We start from the raw sequence: 17,101 nt of genomic DNA, 5'->3' as shown, positions 1-17,101 counted from the left end.
AGATACTACTTTCGAGCCAACTAAAAATATACGGACCATAAATAAATGATAGAAATGCAACTAACTGATGGTAAAGGAAACGGCAGCCCACCACCATGATGATGCCAAGGATCGTCCTCTTCCCACAACTTTGTCACGTCGGCTCACCTCTAAAATGTCGTAGTGACCACTAGACCTCTCAGCAAATCAGCATGCCCGTCTCAAGCTTTTTCTGGTTAACTCTTCGGTCGCTATGGTAGCAGAGGCAGGCCGCCAGTGTTCGTACTTCATCAGAGTCTGCAAGAAAATTTTCTCATGGACTCGCAGCAAGCGCATGCGTGTAGAAAGGGAAAAGGAAAGGGAAAGGGGGAGCCCAGGCAAACACATTTACAATTAAAAAAAGGGAAATAAATACAGTGAAACAGCCTACACAGACTGCTACGATCCAAACAATTTTGATTGATGTACAAACTAAATTTATAACATCGCCTACAAGGCAGGGAAAAATGTTGCTCCCGGACATTTAGGATGTAGGTTAGCTGAATCAAGTATCACGATACGGTGCGCCCATAGCAAATCGAAGCCAGGTACAGATTCTTTGCCCATTTGTCCTGCACATCAAAATCAAAAGATAAGAAACAGGTTGAACTAAAAGTTCAAGCAAGAGCACCATCCACAAAATACGAATAATATGGGGGTCAAACTTAGTGCTCATGACATGTCTCGTTGGAAAAGAGCCAATAAAGAATTCATTCATGTACCTTGACATGGGCACTCGGGAATGCTGATGTCCGAAGGGTCTCCTGAGTCTCATCACCGGGCTTCCGCTTGGGCACACTAAGAATAAGAGCAGCCTGATCCCAAGTGGCACCCATAGATGTAATCCGATATCCACTGTCCCAACGCCTGTGGATGCCCTCACTTGGATACAGGAAGTCCAATTCAACAACCTGCAAAAGCAGTGGAGCAGCGGAACAAGAAGCAAGGCATCTTCAGTTCAATCATATTCTAACAACCATCAAATAAAATCTATACAGACAATTTAGTAGGATATTAGGTCACTAGGAAGCATCAGACCTGATCACTAAAACCAGCATTGCGTGACATGACAATGCCCCATCGACTCCCGGCTGTTGCCATCGATGTGACATGAAATCCTTCTTTCCACTTCTTGTTTATCCACTTGAAGGGGAAAGATTCACTTACTTTGTATGACTGCTGGGTGTATTGGGTGCCTGAGTTGAACAGGAGATGCAGTTAGAAATCAAAAAATAAATTGTACAAGAACCACATGGAAGACACTCATAAAACTTCTAGGATTACCAATTCTTGATGCTGCAAGTTCGAAATATATTCAAGAACATTTGTCTCAGTTACAACGATAGCTGAGTTCTAGTGATGCAATGTTGAAGCATATCAAGGTATAAGCATGAAACAAAAAAACAAAAAATCAAGTTACAAGACGTGCTACATTCCAAACTAGTATACCAACCCAGAGCCAAAGGTAGTCACAATAAGCAGATCAGAGTCACATGATATAGCTAAATTTTCAAGCTGTACAAAATAAAGGAAACTACAATCTGACCTACCATGGGCAGACGAACCAACTTATCTATTGTATAATATAGATTAGTTAAACCACATAGAGCTTTTAAGAGTAGGAAGACATGGTTGTCTCCTCCATGGATCAAAATAAACATCCTAAAATGTTGAAATATGGGCAAGGATCGCATTGGAGAAAACCCAAAGTAAGTGAAATACTGAAAGGAAAAACAATGAACCACCAATATTGTAATTTTAGTTATATTTTTTTATCGGTTCTGATTGCTTGCTAAATGAAAAAATTTAGTTGAAAACCTCATGCAAAAAAAAATAAGATTTTACATCAAGATATATCATATATTTAAAAGATCATTTCGTCATGATGAATCATAAATTTGTGTGACCACTTTGTCTTATTCAAGTTGGTAGTCAATTTGAGAGGATATCGTGACCAACAAAAGGATCTCAGCTTGTGTTTAGAATGTTCAATATATGAATGTCCATCCCTATAACAGAATATCCACAACAATTCCAATATCCTGAATTCCAGCACAAACATCATAATGCGCATAACCCAGTAGAAAATTGTAGAGTAGTTTCATTTACAAAATCAAGAGTATACAAAATTATAAGCATATCGTACACAACCAAGTATAGTTTCATCACCATCGCAATAAATGCCACATGTAATTGTCAACCAAAACAAGGTATGCATTGCAAAATAGGTGGCTTTGCCAACCTCAAAATTTCTCGGTAAAAAATATAGCATCCATTAAAATCATAAAAGCAATAAAGATTAAAATCCACAAATTGATATTAACAAATAAAACCTTTCTACTCATATGTTTATATGCTTATGATACACCTGCAACTGGTGGTCTCCTAATAACTAAATGATTCATTAAAATCCCTTCACAAACTTTTTCTTATTTATTTAGTGTTTCATTTCTCCTTTTCTCTCCCACTTCTCTCTCCCCAAACCCTCACTTTTGTTCATGCTCTTTCCCATTAGGTTAGGGGGAGGTGAGCATTGCGAAAACCTCTGCAGAATCTTGTGGCAATTTTTATACTTAATTAGATCACAAAATATGAAGGCTTCTTTGTCCAGCACCCCTCTCATTTCTACTTGTGCAATTCTCTAATTACTCCTCTCCGCTTTTCCTCTGACCTCATAACCTTCTTTGTCTATTGTATGTTCTTTTAGCATCTCTTCACTGTCCATATTCGGCTGTTTTCCTATTTTCTGAGCAATACACTTGCCGAATCCTGCATCTAAGAATGGCTTATAGGAAAAGGCTAATAATCAATTATAAACAATTTTACATATCAACTTGTGCATAATTTTCTCAGCCTGAGCAGAGACCAACGTCTTTTCTTGATAAATTCAATTTAGACTTATTAACCTTAACAAACCTTACCAAATTGAAATCCAATTTTCTAATGGAGGGAAAGTTTTCTAAACTCGAGTCAGAATGTAAGGCTTGCTAGAATAAGCAGACCCATTATTTTGTTTCATAATCATTTTAATTTTTAACTACCTAAATATAAGATTCATCTGTCTAGATATCGTCATGTACATCTAGAAAGCCATATGCTTTGGAAGAAGCTTGTACAGATTGGAGAGGGATTTTTATTGATAAAAAAAAGAATATACTTCAGCCGATGTGCCCTTGGGCACGGCCATACATAACATAGAAATCACACTTGGAAAGGGTGGACAATTAGCTACCGCAGCAGGTGCTGTAGCAAAACTGATTGCAAAAGAGGATAAATCGGCCACATTAAGATTACCATCTAGAGAGGTCCCTTTGATATCCAAAAACTACTTAGCAATAGTCGAACAAGGGGGAAATGTTGGGGTGAACCAAAATAAAGCTCAAGCCTTCCAAGCTGTAAAGACAGGCTGTGAGACTTACTAAAGTAAGCAGACTCATTATTTTCTTTTCAAAACCATTTTAACAACCTAAACCTTACCATGGCCAAAAACACAGTGGTCATTAAATTAAAATAAGAAGACTCATTTTTCCTTTTCAAAACCAATATTAACTACCGAAATCTTTACCAAGCCCACAAACACAGTGGTCATTGAAAGTTCTATATGACCATTAATTTTCAGTTTACACTATACATTATGGAATAACCAATATATGCTGGAATTCTGCATAATTGTTTAGTCTTGGATTGCTGAGTAGTTTTAAGTATGCAAAAGACAATAATAAATTTCCAACACAAGAAACAAACCTTTTGACATTACTACAAGAGAACTTCCATTGTTGGAACCAGCAAGAGAGGTGATATAGTAGTTTTTCTCCCATTGTTCCATGATCCATTCCTACATCACTTCTCTGAATTGATAATGGCACCTTAAATAATAACAAGAGGTTCGCCTATAATATCATCATACCTTGTGAAGGAAGAATGGCGATAACTCATAAACTTGAGATGTAAAACCAGTTCCTGCATCCATAATAATGGCCCACAAATTGGAGCATGATGCAACACAACTAATAAGCAGACCATCTTCATTTCCCCTCTCTATATGTTGTGCCAACCGTGCATCCGCCACATTGTAGTGGTACCTAATTACAAGTTACAACATCAAGAAGGCACACTGTTAAACAACACAAGCAGAAAAAATTATGATACATTGCCAAAAGTACAAACTTCTGAAAAAATTTAAAAAACCCAATGAAAGACAAATAAATGAAGATCTAAATACCCATGATTTTTTGGTAAAAAAACGCAAAATGAATTCCCAAGAAGACCATACTGAGGAAAGCCATTTTCCATCCTTGTATGTGACTATCAATATTAAGTGCTCTATCATAGAAGTTGGAACTTGAAACTACTAACAATCAAAGTAGAATTTGCAGCTTAAATCCATATTTTTTTATTTTTTTTATCTACAGCAATTAGTATCATCCTACTTGAGCAAAATCTGCAACCTTAACAACCATTGAGTCATGAGACAAGGATAATTTTAATTGACATGGCATAGCTTTGATTACATGTTGGATACAACATTTCAGTATAGTTCTTAGATATGTTTAGGATACTTCTTCAAGTATCCATTTTCAATAAATGGACTTGGGAGACACTTGCCAGTACTTCTCAAGAGAACTTTGTCATTCTCAAATGTTGGATCTTTGGAGTTTACACAAGAAAAATATATGTTTAGACATATTGTTTTATTTTCATTTGTATTAAGCATTAAATAAGGATTAATGAAATTTCATATGATCTTAGTTCATTTATCAAAGTTCTTGAAATCTTCACTATGTTAATGAAATACTATGTTACTACAAACAATTAATTTCATGATGTATAAGATATGGATGCTAGTTTATTAATTGTTACTATCTATCATGACCTAAATCTTCAATATTCTAAAACTATAAATAAAGTAGCTCAAATGCATGTGCTAAGCACAGCAACTTAATGAGGTCTGAAACAATAATTTTGAAGTGGGAAAAAATTTCAGTTGGCCATGCAAATATCCTAAGAAAGCCAATTCTACCAATAACCTAGACTTCCTTTGAGGAACCCATTGTCTTCTCACTTTCCCTCCTAGACACTCCATTTCCTTCTACTCTTTAGCTTCTTACAGCATGCGTCTATATTTTCCCAAAATGTCCGAGGAAACCCCTGTCTGTCATGGGCTGAAGTTCTTCATCAATTTTATATACTTAACAAATCACTCCTGAAGCCAAACCTGGACCAGCAGACCTACACATCCACCCTCAACCACCTGACTACAAGCATGGATGGCTACTGCATCATCCCCATCAAGTCAACCAAAGTACCCCGAATTACATTAAGAAGAGTTGCTTCAAAAATCCCAATAGGACCCAGTTCAGATCAAGAAATTCGAGGAAGGGCTAAAGAGACCTCATGCTAGGGACTGCAGACCCCTAGTTTGGATGGAAAAGGGGTCATGGCTCCTTCCCAAATCACATCAACCTCTAAGGGCTATCAGTACCTCAAGAATCCACATCTGGGATCAGCCAGAAGGTAGAATGAGGGCAACAGCTTATTACAAGGGTATTTAATCCTAATTTAGTATTTGTTTATTGTAATCAGGTTTTTAGCATCAGCAACCTATATATATGAGCTCCATTAGCCACAAAAAATATTCTCGGTTATTTGATTTCTGTTTGTCCAGCAACAAAGAACTTTAATTTTACATTAGATTAGTGTCTTGGACATCTTGCTCTCCCTCGATGAAGAAAAGCGCTAGTCAAAATTTTTGACTAAAAAAGAAAAATTCCTAACAATATAGCAAGATCTCAAGCTTTTCATATATAGATATGTTTAAAATAGTTGTCATTGTCATATCTGTCATAGACTGCATCAGGATTCACCGAATCAACATATTGGTACTAGCCATATTGGTATATAACATCCATACCCATTGCTTTATAACCAACAAGCATTCTCTAAATGGTGAACCCTTTACTGTTCAAACCCATATAACCTTAAATTAAACCAGATCACATGAGTACAGTATAAACATTAAAGAAGCCTAACAAATACTTATTTCAAAATCTTTACAGTCAACCTCTAAGATCTAACCCACAGAAACTGGCGTCCTCAACCTAAAACCAAATTTCAAACATGAAAGTTTTAACTTCTAGCCTTAATCTCATTATTTTTTTAGCTAAAACTGACTCTTTAAAGTTTCTTTGCAACACAATTAGAGCACAAAGACAAAATTGCTCTAAGATCTAATAAGAGGTTAATCAATAAGTTAGAGAACAAGCGAAAAATGAGATGAAGTCAAATAGATAAGTGCAAGTTGATTAGAAGAGAGTAACTCCTAAAATTACTTTTAGTAAGTCAATTTCTTAATTGCTTGGTTTTTACATTGGAGGTCTTAATTCTTTTTCATAACAATCCACAGTTCCATTCACAATAACTTAATTTTCCTTTGTGAACCGCATCAAATTTTCATAAATGGGACAACATCAGAGAAAATCAAAAACAAATTACAGCCTAAACTTTAAAGGTCATCCAAGATTAATAGGGATTGACTATATTTTATCGACATTTGAACAACACTTGCTAAACAAGAAAATCAAATGTGCTATCTGCATATGAAAAACTATTGCAAAATGTTTACCAACTATGTATTAGTTTGTATGGCTACATCCATGTGTCAAATTGTCAATCATAGAGGCAACACGAATAAAACAACAAACTTTACAACAGTATCATGAAGCTCAACACAGTGTGGAGAGCTGAATTTACCTTGGCCTGAAAACAACAGTAAGCAAACTAGAATCAATGAAAATCTACCTTTGTTTCATTGGAAGCCTAGCATTATATACAGAAATCCACTGGGTGGCAGGCACTCCTAAACGGATCTTCTTCCTTTGTTGGCTTTCGTCTTCTTCATCAATAGTCAATCTGCCACGTTTTTGACCAACCTAATAGATAATCTGTCGTGATTAGCTTGCAACTCGTGAATTTGATAAAAAAATCAAATTATACAGGTATAACAAAGACCTTTTGAGCACCATCAGTGTTGATTGGCCTAACTGCTGGATTTGGTCCAATCAACCCATCAAACAAAGAAATAAGCTTAGAGTAGTTAGGTTCCTCATCAAATTTCATGTTAACCACAATCTCAAGAAATTGCTTAAATGGTGGAGGACAGATGCAACATAGCATCTCTGGGGACGTTGCCATCTTTTTCTTGCAAACTAAGAATGACTTATTGTCACCCTGTGATGCACAGACATACAAAGAAAACAAAGATCAACATAACCATAGATAGCCAATCAGACATTTGGAAAATTTTGTGCCTTGCACTCAAAGACCTGGTATCCTTGCCATGGTAATCTGCCTCGATGAAGAAAAATTAGTGTATATGCAAGAGATTCCAGATCATCTCTCCTGCTTGCAGTTCTTCCTAGATGTGCATGAACACTTGCATATCGAACAGTTCCTCTACAGAATATAAACTGCTGGTATTAATAATGATGACCAGAATAGTCCAAAACAGGCATCAAGTTCATTATTGGAAATTGTATAATGTGCAAAATTAGAATACCTGAACACATCTGGGCGTTGGTCATACTCAACATGATGACCACTGCTAGCATCTTTCCATCTTGTGGCTAAAAAAGGTTACAAAAGGAATCTAAAATAAGGTAATAAAAGGATAATTAAAAGCAAAAGTAAAGTCGTCTGCAAAAATCTAAATGCAAATGCATAGAAAGAAAAAGGAAATCATAAAATAAAACAAAATGCAAGGCATGAGGTGTTGCCCAGCTACCAAGAAACTCTTCACTCACCTAATCCAAGATCAACAAGAAATAACTTCTTTTCCTGAGGTGTTGCTGGCTGACCAAGAAGGAAGTTTTCTGGCTTTACATCTCCATGGACATATCTGGTAAATTTTGTTCAATTGGTTAGTCACAGAAAAGCTCTGAGTGAAAGGAACACCTCTTTGAAAGATAACATATACAGGTGAGTGGATGACTTTATTCTTACCCTTTTGTATGCATCTTCTCAAGAATTGATATCGACTCAACAGCAATGCAAGCAACCATTTCTGATGACATCCTGAGAAATTTCAAAACAGCCTTTCAAAAGATAATGATGAATGCCATAATTTTTGTCTTGAATGATGAGTATTTTTCCCCTAGTAAGAGGTCTGGGATAACATGTCCCTCTTGCACAAGTTGCACATTTTCCCTTCCAATGTTATAGATGATTTGCCTTTGAGAGTTGTAGGCTTGAATATGCTCGATGGTCCTATACCATAATTGTGGTCTAGTATAACCTTATGAAGCCTTATAACCCTATATAGTAAGTAGGGTTCAGTGCCCCGTTTCAAAATAAGAAAAAGCATAACCACTGAAGGCCATACTTATGGGAAGCTTTAGCAGTCTTACCTAACATTATTTTAACTAAATGTCGTGTACATACATGTGTGCATAAGATCACACCTAGTATGAATTGAAAGGTGCCACAGAAATAGGTAACTAAGAATACTCAACTATGGATGTCATTTGCTAAAAAATGAACTTTGACAGGATACTCACGTTTGACCTGAAGAATTCCAAGCATCCCAAAGGCTGGGACCTAGCATGTCCATTACCTGAAGTTACAAAGAGGTAAGTGAAACAAGTAGGTCAACATAGGATCTGAGGAAGTTTGTATGCTGACTAGATGTATAAAGCAAGTGACAAAGGTAGCTGCAAGCCAACCATCTGATTGGAAGGATGCATAAGAGTGCGTAAGAAGAAACCATACCATCACATAGTAGTCACCTTGCCGACCTTTATAGTGTACCCTAGGCACTCCATAACTGCCACCAAGAGCACTAAATAAAAGCAAAAGCAATAAGTCAGAGCTACCACTACAGAATAAAAGGATCATCAGAATCAAAAAAGCTTTTTCAAAGATGATATCTAGACGAACCTGTAAACTTGCCATTCATAAGGAGGGCCATAATTACAGCCTTTACTGTTCCTGTGCTCGAATTTGATAGCAACCTATTAACAAAGGTAATATCAGAAGCACTCTTATTCAAAAAGAAAACTAGATAATAGCCAGACATGATAAACCTCTTACAAATGCCTCCGCTCCTACAACTTCGTGATAAACAAAAAAGTGTGCAGATTAAATAATACCTCCAATGCACTAGGACCCATTGCTCGATCAATGCCACCAGAGACTCGTCGACCAACAAACACCTGACCAAACCCACCCTTGCCCAGCTTCCTCTCAACCTTATATACAGGAGAACCACCAACTTGGACCTAAAATTATTTTGAATGAAGATCAATCTTTTATTCTCACACTAAGGTAACCACTGAAAAATTATACTGAACAAAAACAAGAGAAAACCTTAAGAGATCCACACAAGCTCCAAATATGTCTAACAAAACAAAAACGGACAAGACATGCTTAAACACAAGGTAGATGTTGCTTTCAGGAAGAATTGACATAATTTAAGAACTGCATATACCACATACAACATTAATATAAACAAACAACCAGAAGCAAGACCCTTCGTTAAATTGATTGGTCCATATGACAATTGTCAGAAGATGAGATTGAAAAGAGAGAAATCCTGCAGTGAATAAATGAAAAGCAGATACAATTTGGCCTCATCTAATGATGGTCCTTCTTGCAAAAAGCAATGGTTGTATTGGTGGGTTTGTTGGGGTGGGGTTTGGAAATGCAGCCCATTGCACAAGACCCCCACAAATTCGGGATCTCTGGAGAGTCAATATACACAGCCTAACCCTACAAGGGTTAGGTCACCTAGATCTCGAAAAGTTAACTTTACCATGACACCAAGGCACATACTCTGATGGTTGTATAGACAATGCCTTAATTATTGGACATCAATGATGTTAGGATTAGGGTTAAAATAACATGCACACAAGGATAGATTGTACAAGGAAGATCGAACAACAAAATAGAAGAATTTTTGGATTTGTGAAAAAATTGTCCTTTACAACTTGTATAAGATGCACTTACAGTTCAGGTTTCAAAATTAATTCAATAGACTTAAGTTTTCCAGTTGACAAATCAAAAAATGAAGTTCTTATTGACCTCTAGATTATATAACGTCAATAAGATAACAAGAGAATATGGTAATAACAAGCATCGGAAGGACAAGAAGGGAATCTATGTAGACAAAGAAGAGAGTGCAATATACAACAACAGCAATAAGCCATAATATCACGAGTAGTGTAGATGCAATACATACAATCATCACATGATGAACTAATAAGTGAAGCAATGATGCCATAGTAGAGAGTCAGAGAAAAAGAAGGAAACAGTAATAGGTACAAACAATTAAATCAACTGCTGACAATGCTTAAACTCAGAAGACAAAGAACTAATCAAAGAGGAAGAACTTAGGAAAAGTTTTTGCCAAAAAAAAAAAAAAAAATCTAATTATGGTAAGCCTGCTACGTGCCTAAATTATGCATCAGGTCCTCAGAACAAGAACTTAAATAATAACAACTAATATGGCCAGAGAAAAAAATAATTATAATGTAGCAGATTGTAAATTGCAAAGAGTAGCATTTTTTATGGTAGAAAATGCAACGATAAAATAAAGCTTTACTACTTTGGTTTTATTCTATAATAGGTAGAAATGCAAAGCTAAGGAGATAAAGATAATATGCATACAATTTGCCCATATATCACATAGGTAGAATAGGCTAAATAAAATAGATCAAAACAATATACATAAGATTTGCTGATATATCACATTAAGAAAGAAACATAACAATTCCATGAAATTTCCACCAGAAAGTAAAATTCAGTACAGAGATCAACTAGTGGTGTGCTGACCAGTTGGAAGATGAAAGTATGCAAATAGTACAAAGTAGGATGCTTTAGCATATACGATTCACAGAGCACTGCAAAGTTCATGAGACTTGATAATTTGCCAAGTATGACGACAAAATCTCTGAAGCAAGAAGAAAAGCTCCATTTGTCGTTGCATAAATAATTAAAAACAAAAGAAAAGAGAAAATATAACTGAGTTAAAAAAAAGATAACAATTAGCACTAATGACGTATAATTCAGATCCAGCTACATATAAGAACATGATCTGCAAAGAATAAAACTTCCTCTAACAATTGCAAGCAAAGGTATATGAACAGACAAGAGAATACCTTTTCGGGAAAGGGATTAGTGTTCCCCTCCTCCTCCTGTCTCGCGGCCCTATTAGCGCTCAATCCGCCGCTTTCATCACCCATCATCTCCTTCCCTCTTGCTTCCTCCGCTTGACTTACAAGACCCTTTCCTCGTTTCTCTTCCTCCACCAACACCACGTCCTTCAATCGATCCGACTCTCTCCCTTCCTCCTCCTCGACCAAAATCTGCCTCCCCTTGGCCGATCTCACCCTCTGCCTCCCCTTTGCCGAGGCCGGCCGCGGAGCCGCGGCCCTGGTCCTCACCCGCCGGCTACCCCCGGCCGCAACCCCTGCAGGCTCCGGCTTCTTGGCGGCGGCGGCGGCGGCGGCGGCACGCGCCCTCGTGTTCCGCAAGGGGCGATCTACCGCCGGCGGTGCCGGCGTTGGTGGAGAACGACCCCGTCGACGCACCCCGCTCCGCAGCTCTGGCATTCTTCACCCATGCAATCGCGCCTCCGCGCTCCCAATCCGACCATTATCCCCTCAATCCCACCCGAAATTACCACCCATTCTGTCCCAGAAACCCTATAAGACGCCAAAAAAGAAAAATCCCCGTCAGTTCGCAATCGCCAGAAATCTTTCTTTAATCTTTCGAGCTACGAGGGGATCGAAGCGATCGAGGGAGAAAAGATCGAGGAACCACCTTCGGACAGCTAGAGGAGAAGGATCGAACCGGACTACTCCTCCTTGGCGGATCGTTGGATCGATCGAGGGTTTCGTCGACGCGCCCGCGAGCGAAAGAAAATAGAGAGAGAGAGAGAGAGAGAGAGAGAGAGGGGGGGGATCGAGATAAACGACCCAATGGGTTACGGATGGTGACTGACGCGACCCGAGAGGGCACTGGGTGAACAGCACGTGGTATCCACACGTGTGACGAGTATGCGAATTCCAAAGGAAACGAGCACTCAATAGAGAATCGGGAAGCGGATGCCAAATTTGACGGAACCCGCCTTCGTACTCGTCTTCACGTTACTCGATTTGGTACCCTACCGACGATTGGGTGTCTCTGTTACCCCACGTAGGGCTACTAAGTGCTAGCTCGATAGATCGTAGTTTCCGTTCGCGGGGTAGAAGCGGGTCGGATCCTATCCGCCCGAATCCTATAAGCGGTGTGTGTGTCTCTCTCTCTCTCTCTCTGTGGCTTTTTAACATCTTTTATTGAGTTAATATTATAAATTTATACGTCTAATAAGCCTGCAAACATGGGGTTCGCTTGGTCCAGACGATCATATTGGTCTGAACCAATATTTCCTAATTATCCTCTCTGTATCTAAATGAAATTTGTTCTTGAGTTTGAAGATGTGAAGATTATTTTGTTTTATCGGGTTTTTTATTTTGTAATCATTCGGTTCAGAAACAATTAACCTTTAATTAAAATCAATGTAACTTATCAAGATATTGTTCGGGACATCAATTATACTCATAAATATAAGCATCCACGTAAATTTATCCCGGATGAAAAAAAATAAATGAGGATGATGATATTTTATATTATTTATGTAAATATTAGATAGAAACAAATAAAACGCTCCCCATCTTATACTCGCACATGTATTAATATATCGATAGAGATGTTAGGCGAAACAGGTTAAGCAATCGTTATTCAAATTATATTAAATAAATTTTAATTAAATCGATTATAATTTAATTAATAAAATATCTCCTCATTCATCGTGATGACTATTTAACTTTATCCTTATTGGTTCTCTCTATCTTTTTTATACATAAATTTTAGTATTATTATATTTTTATATTTGAATATATATATTATAAAATTTAATATTATTAATTAGATTTTAATAAATTTTTATTAAATAAAAATAATTAAGGATGATAGAGAAAAAACATATGAGTCTCCATCCATATCTTCGTCCCATCTAAATAAAGAACAAGGGAGGGGGCGAGGAAAACTTAAAGTTTGAATTTATATAATATATATTTAAATTTACATATCAAGTTAATTTATTTTCTCACATTTAATATGTATTATTTTACACATCTCAAATGGCATGGCATATAAAAAACACGACCTAGAAATCAAGGTTAATGCTCCAACAGCAACCTCTTTATACGTGAAAGCTTGCTTTGATGCTTTTATTCTTGCATGCATAGTGGGGGCTGGCTATGTTGGTGCCCCCTCATCCTAGCCTTTGGGTTTAATACCCTCATCAACTGGTGCCTGCAAAAGTGTTAATAAACAATGCCCCTATTTATGAGCATCTACAATCTTAACTCAAACATTTTGGGTCCATTCTACTGATACTGAAGCAAATTTTAAGATGCCTAAGATATTGACCTCTGTATCAATTGTTGAACCCACAACACTGACACATCTGTAAGAAGATGATGTTTTTTTTGTCTTTTGTTTGCATGTTAGAATTTTAATGATCTTCTCAAGACATGAAGTGAAGTAAGAACAGATCCTCCGACGGACGACCACTCGGGAGTGTGATCTAAAAGTTAAGATCATCCTAAAAGAAATTGTGATGTCCTCTGAGACAAGTCAAAAGACAAAAAAAAGGATTGTGAGAGTGGCTCTTTTCACATGTCCAATGAGTGATAGTGAGAGAAGGTGGAGATTGCTTTGAGCCTGAAATATTAAATAGGATGATTCCACTCTCCCAGGCTTCCTCCCATTTAATGTGCCTAACAAAGGTAAAATATGATGTCAGTTGTGATCAGAGGTCTGCAATATTCTATCATGAGAATTTCATATCAGGTGTTGTCTTGAAAGGATTATAAAATGACACAGAGAAGAAGACATTATTGTTCTAAAGACATGATGATGACTGTGGAAGTTGGATTGCATTATCTTGAGAAGTCGACAGCCATCAGCTTAAGAAGAAGGCATAATTGTTCTTCTACTCATGTCAAAGCCACACAAAGAGGGGAAGAAAAAGGACTCAGAAATCATCAGTACATAATGATGAGTTTGTGACCTGGAAAGTGCTTCATTAAATCAAATTACTTCACCCCAGCTACCACCATTTGCTCTAAGTGAAAGTAACATTTTGGCCACTACACCTCCTCCTCCTCCTCCTTGTGGTTGCTTACTTCCTTCCTCTTCCCACCATTTGGCATCATGCTGAGTGACCCTCGAAGAAAAGAACAAAGAAAAATTCTCCTGATCTTATGATTCTCACTCCCTTCCATCTACTATACGCATGTGTTCTGCAAAGCAAGTTGTGAAACAGAGTAATAAAACCATGTAGCTGATTGATGTGTGAGCATCGAAACTTTCCTTGTCTTGGTTCCAAATTGCAGCAGCAAATTTGGCTACTACCAAAGGCAAATGGGAGATCATCACAAGATCTGCTAACGAGAAAGAAGCTGAGAATTAAATATCTCAAAAGAGCATCCAGTATATTCATCCATAGCTTCCATTGTTTCCGTGAATCAAACAAGTAATCCGTCCAACCATCCATCCATCCAACCAAAACAAAAAGGAAGATCGCAAGAAGCAGGTACAATTTCAGAACGTCCAAGGGTTGAAGGTGAGGCAGTGTCAGAATCTTAAACCATACACATCCACAACTAAATGATGCAAAAGCCTTTTTCAGTGTCTCTTAGGAGGACACAGTTCGGCAAGTGTCAAACAATGAACCACAATGCGCACACTGCCGTGCCGACACACCCCCATGGTGCCATTCTCCACAGTACTCCTTCCACCTTGAACATTCGACGTGGCATGGGAGTGGTACTCGGGGGAAGAACAGCCAAACTCATCCTGATGCCGAAATAATCATGGTGTTGGGGCTGAGGAGCTGATGGGACCACCGTGGAGACAGGGTTCCAGGCATTCCGGCACCATCAAGGCCAAGCATCAAAGTTATTGTTGTTAGCATAAAATATGTAATCATGTTATTTATAATATAAAAAAAATATTTTATTTTAGAATTAAAATCAAATAAAATTAAATATAATAATATTTAATTTTATTTTTATTCAGAAGAATAAACCTTATCTAATCTACAGACGTAATCGTCGGATCTAAGATTGATAATCTGTAAAGAAAATTAGATCATTCTCCTCTCTTCGTATACTTTCATAAGATCACTTAAATTAATGGATCAAGATTGAAAGAAAAATCTTAATCTCTCGTGTTAAGGAAGCGTCCCCCGATCCTCTTGTTAAGATGTCGTGACTCACGAAGGTACGATTATGATGGTGCAAATCAAATCAGTAAACTAAAGTTTGACTTTGAATATCTCCATAGAGAGAGTATAGTAACAAAGACTACAAAGATCAGAATGTTTTAGCCAAAAGTCAAAATTTCAAGCTAACTAAAAACCATGAAAGGCATGAAAAAAATAAATGTCCTTATTTTCTAAGCAGACACGCATGCAAGAGAAGATATCAAGAAACATCGATTGATTAAGTACTTGGGATGCAATGAATATGAGCAAACAATGTCACGATACTGCTAAACCAGTCTCAAAATTTTCATTTCCAGAGAAGTGGCGAGACTGAGGAAATTTTGCTGTACCGATTAGGAATTTAATATATGATGGGGGCATGAAAAACAGAGGTTACAACAACTGTGATGAACAGAGGCCATTTATAAGATATTATTATTACGTGAAACTGTGATGAACAGTGAGTCTCAAAAATTCCTAATTGCTGTACCAATTAGGAATTTTGCTGTACATGAAACTGTGATGAACAGAGGCCATTTATAAGATATTATTACGTAGGGTTCGTACCTTTTGAAACTAAAAGAAAGAGAAAGACCAATCATAAATGCTGTAATAAATTTGTTCCTTTCGAGTCCTCACAAGTTTGGACTGTAGGAACACTAAGCTAAAAATATAAATGGTCAAAAATAATAATAATAATAAACTAAAAGTATTAATGAACCTTTATGCAATGATTGATGTGTTAGATCGGCCCAATCTCAAATATGCAAGGTTGTCCATACGGATACTCGGGTGAAGGAAGCGAGCATCAGGTCGGGTTGAGTATGAGCCTCATCTCCCAAGTGCAGTCTTCTCTCTAAGCGAGTGACCTACTTCTTCGTCGTCGAACTCCTGCACACAGGCCGAGGTCGAGAGGAGGATTTTCCGACCTAACCATTCCGAAGCTTAAGTTAGTATTGAGTGAAGTTAAGAAGAGTTGAGGTGTTCAAACTCCAACTACGGTGGTCAGGAGATCAGAGTTGACCAAGGAAATTAGTGAACGATGGTCTTGACTTAACTCGTGCCACTTGTTGTACTATGATCATCGTCCTTCGAGCTTTGTTTTTGTTTTCGGATGTTAATAAAAATAATAACATCAATATGTGTATAAAAAAATTATTTTTACATGTTTGAAAATGGTTTTTAGTATAACAGTCAGACATCCATTCAACAAATTTATGAGTTTATAAAAATATAAAATACTAGAAACACTCTTTAACTTATCAAGTTTTTAAAAGATATTAACGTTTAGATTAAATTAAGGTTTTTCTAAAAGAAGAACTTTGAGCTAAAATCTGTTTCTTGTAATATGTTTTTCTTCTTATTATAATATTGTAGCACTAAGCACTATATGTAAAGCCATCGATGTGAGCTTCGATGCCATGATATCCAGAGAAAACTATCGGCCAATATCATCAATTTGACCACTAGTTTGCCACCTTATCTTTATTTAATCCAAGTGGGATCATTATTCTCACATGCCTCCAAAACTATCTTCTAGAGAGAGAATCGATGTAAGCTTTGCTTGGATTATTCTTTGCTAAAGAGAGATTTCTCTCATTTTTCTTTTACATTAAAAGAACAGTTGCAGTATTATTATATGAGCATTAGAAATGTAGGGATCCAACTAGGAAAACATATTCAACAATTTTGAACTTGAAGGTGAAGTTCTTCTGTTTTTTTTCTGATTTCTTGCATCATTACCCAAAAAATACCCAAAATGGTGAAGTTTTTCCA

At 37.1% G+C, this 17,101-nt stretch overlaps 1 protein-coding gene across 1 annotated transcript; it reads right to left on the bottom strand.

The window, feature by feature from the left end:
• Positions 1-334: 334 nt before the first annotated feature.
• LOC103970784 (casein kinase 1-like protein HD16) lies at positions 335-11,987 on the bottom strand. Its single transcript, XM_009384703.3, has 17 exons — positions 11,833-11,987; positions 11,169-11,714; positions 9,162-9,290; positions 8,950-9,023; positions 8,782-8,851; positions 8,571-8,626; positions 8,017-8,088; positions 7,818-7,912; positions 7,574-7,640; positions 7,341-7,470; positions 7,027-7,245; positions 6,817-6,947; positions 3,926-4,100; positions 3,763-3,853; positions 1,057-1,214; positions 741-929; positions 335-590 (listed from the first exon to the last, which is right to left on the bottom strand). Exons 2-17 carry the CDS (start codon positions 11,619-11,621, stop codon positions 531-533), a joined length of 2,169 nt encoding a protein of 722 aa, XP_009382978.2. The 5' UTR covers positions 11,622-11,714; positions 11,833-11,987; the 3' UTR covers positions 335-530.
• Between the last annotated feature and the right edge of the window lie 5,114 nt (positions 11,988-17,101).

The sequence above is a fragment of the Musa acuminata genome, chromosome BXJ3-11 (assembly GCF_036884655.1).
Source record: "Musa acuminata AAA Group cultivar baxijiao chromosome BXJ3-11, Cavendish_Baxijiao_AAA, whole genome shotgun sequence".
NCBI classification, from domain to species: domain Eukaryota; kingdom Viridiplantae; phylum Streptophyta; class Magnoliopsida; order Zingiberales; family Musaceae; genus Musa; species Musa acuminata.
Note: the sequence above shows the minus strand (reverse complement) of the source record. Positions and strands in the feature narration are given on the sequence as shown.